Source organism: Glycine soja, chromosome 16 (genome assembly GCF_004193775.1).
Source record: "Glycine soja cultivar W05 chromosome 16, ASM419377v2, whole genome shotgun sequence".
Lineage (NCBI taxonomy): Eukaryota > Viridiplantae > Streptophyta > Magnoliopsida > Fabales > Fabaceae > Glycine > Glycine soja.
The window spans coordinates 28,001,347-28,002,743 of NC_041017.1; the positions used below are offsets into that span (position 1 = coordinate 28,001,347).

The 1,397-nt window shown below is 43.2% G+C and overlaps 1 protein-coding gene across 1 annotated transcript; it reads right to left on the bottom strand.

The window, feature by feature from the left end:
* Positions 1-271: 271 nt before the first annotated feature.
* LOC114389715 (chaperone protein dnaJ 11, chloroplastic-like) lies at positions 272-1,148 on the bottom strand. Its single transcript, XM_028350457.1, has one exon. The coding sequence runs from the start codon at positions 1,030-1,032 to the stop codon at positions 559-561; it is 474 nt and encodes a 157-aa protein (XP_028206258.1). The 5' UTR covers positions 1,033-1,148; the 3' UTR covers positions 272-558.
* Between the last annotated feature and the right edge of the window lie 249 nt (positions 1,149-1,397).

The window sequence follows — 1,397 nt, forward strand, 5'->3', positions numbered from 1 at the left end:
TACCAAAATATTATGTATCACTATTTCTTATTTGATTCTCTTGTCTTATTTATTATTTCTTTGGTCCAAACATCAGCAAGTCAACGACATCCAAATCTTTGTGAAATTGTATTGTAAACTAAAGCTGTCAATAAAAATGTCCTTAAAATTTAAAATTTAGTCTGTGGGCTGGTCCTAACCAACAAGGTCCTGTGCACGAACATGTGTTATGTGTTATTTTCTGCAGTTGAAGGGAGAAAGGAAAGTGCATCGAGGAAGAAGAGAGGAAAGATTGAAGCCACACGTGTCACATTTGTAGTAAACAGATATCAAATACGTAGGTTTAGATTTTATAAATACAAAAAAATAGATAAAAAAATCAAATTTGAATATTTTGGGGGAGAGAAATGATATTTTAGACTGTTAAGATTAACACTTTCTATTTTTAAAATTTGCAAAGTATGTACTGTTTAAACTTAAAGGTGATTCAAATAACTGCGCCCAAGATCCCAATTCCGAAGTAGCTAGCAAGTTAGTTCAAGCGAGCGCGCTCCCACTCGGACGAGTCAACTCAACTCACTACCAACACTGATCCGTTTCCCAGTTCCGCCCACCGTAGCCGGAAGCCCCCGACAACGTCGTCTTGACCGGTCGCTGCTGGCGCCGGAACAAGCTTCTATCGTAGCTGTCGCGCTTCTCGGGATCCGAGAGCGTGCAGTACGCAGCATGGATCTTCATGAACTCGCCCGCAGAGGATTCCTTTCGCTCCACCGGCGCCACGTCAGGGTGGCACACCCTCGCCAGCCGCCGGTACGCCGCCCTGATTTCCTCGCCGGACGCCGTGGCGCGGATCCCCAGAATGTCGTACAGCGTCGCGCTCGAAGCCATCCCGTGATGAGGTCTCAGATACGGAGCTGCCTTATGTTGTTGCTCCTCCGTGAAAGTGGCGGTGGCGAACGATATTACTGACCGGAATCTGACGTGGCGCGGCGGTGAGGTTACGCTTTTACCGGAGAGAGTAACAGTGGATGTAGGAAAAGGTGCTGTGAACATGTTACGGTATGATACGGTGTCGTTGTTGGATTGGAAGTTGAGGCTTTCGAGGAATATTTGGTTTGTATTTAAAGAAGAGAGGGAGGAGAGATATATATAATGCTTTGGTAGTAGGGTGAAGGGAGGGATAGAGTATAAGTTAGAATTTTTTTCACATTACACAAACTAGCAAATTAATATTACATTTGAATAAAGAAAAAGAAAAAAATAGATGAAGAGAAAGTGTGGGTCCCAGTAAAACTGTGATTGTGCTCTGTTTGGGTGGGATTTCACGTGAAAAAGCATAACCAATCTTATCCTGTAGACGTTTTGATTTATATTGGCGTGTATGACTTATCCAATTTTGATACTTCGTGTCGATTATG

What these genes read in the sequence shown, in the direction of transcription:
- LOC114389715 (XM_028350457.1), bottom strand. Translation starts at nt 1,032, where the DNA reads ATGTTCACAGCACCTTTTCCTACATCCACTGTTACTCTCTCCGGTAAA.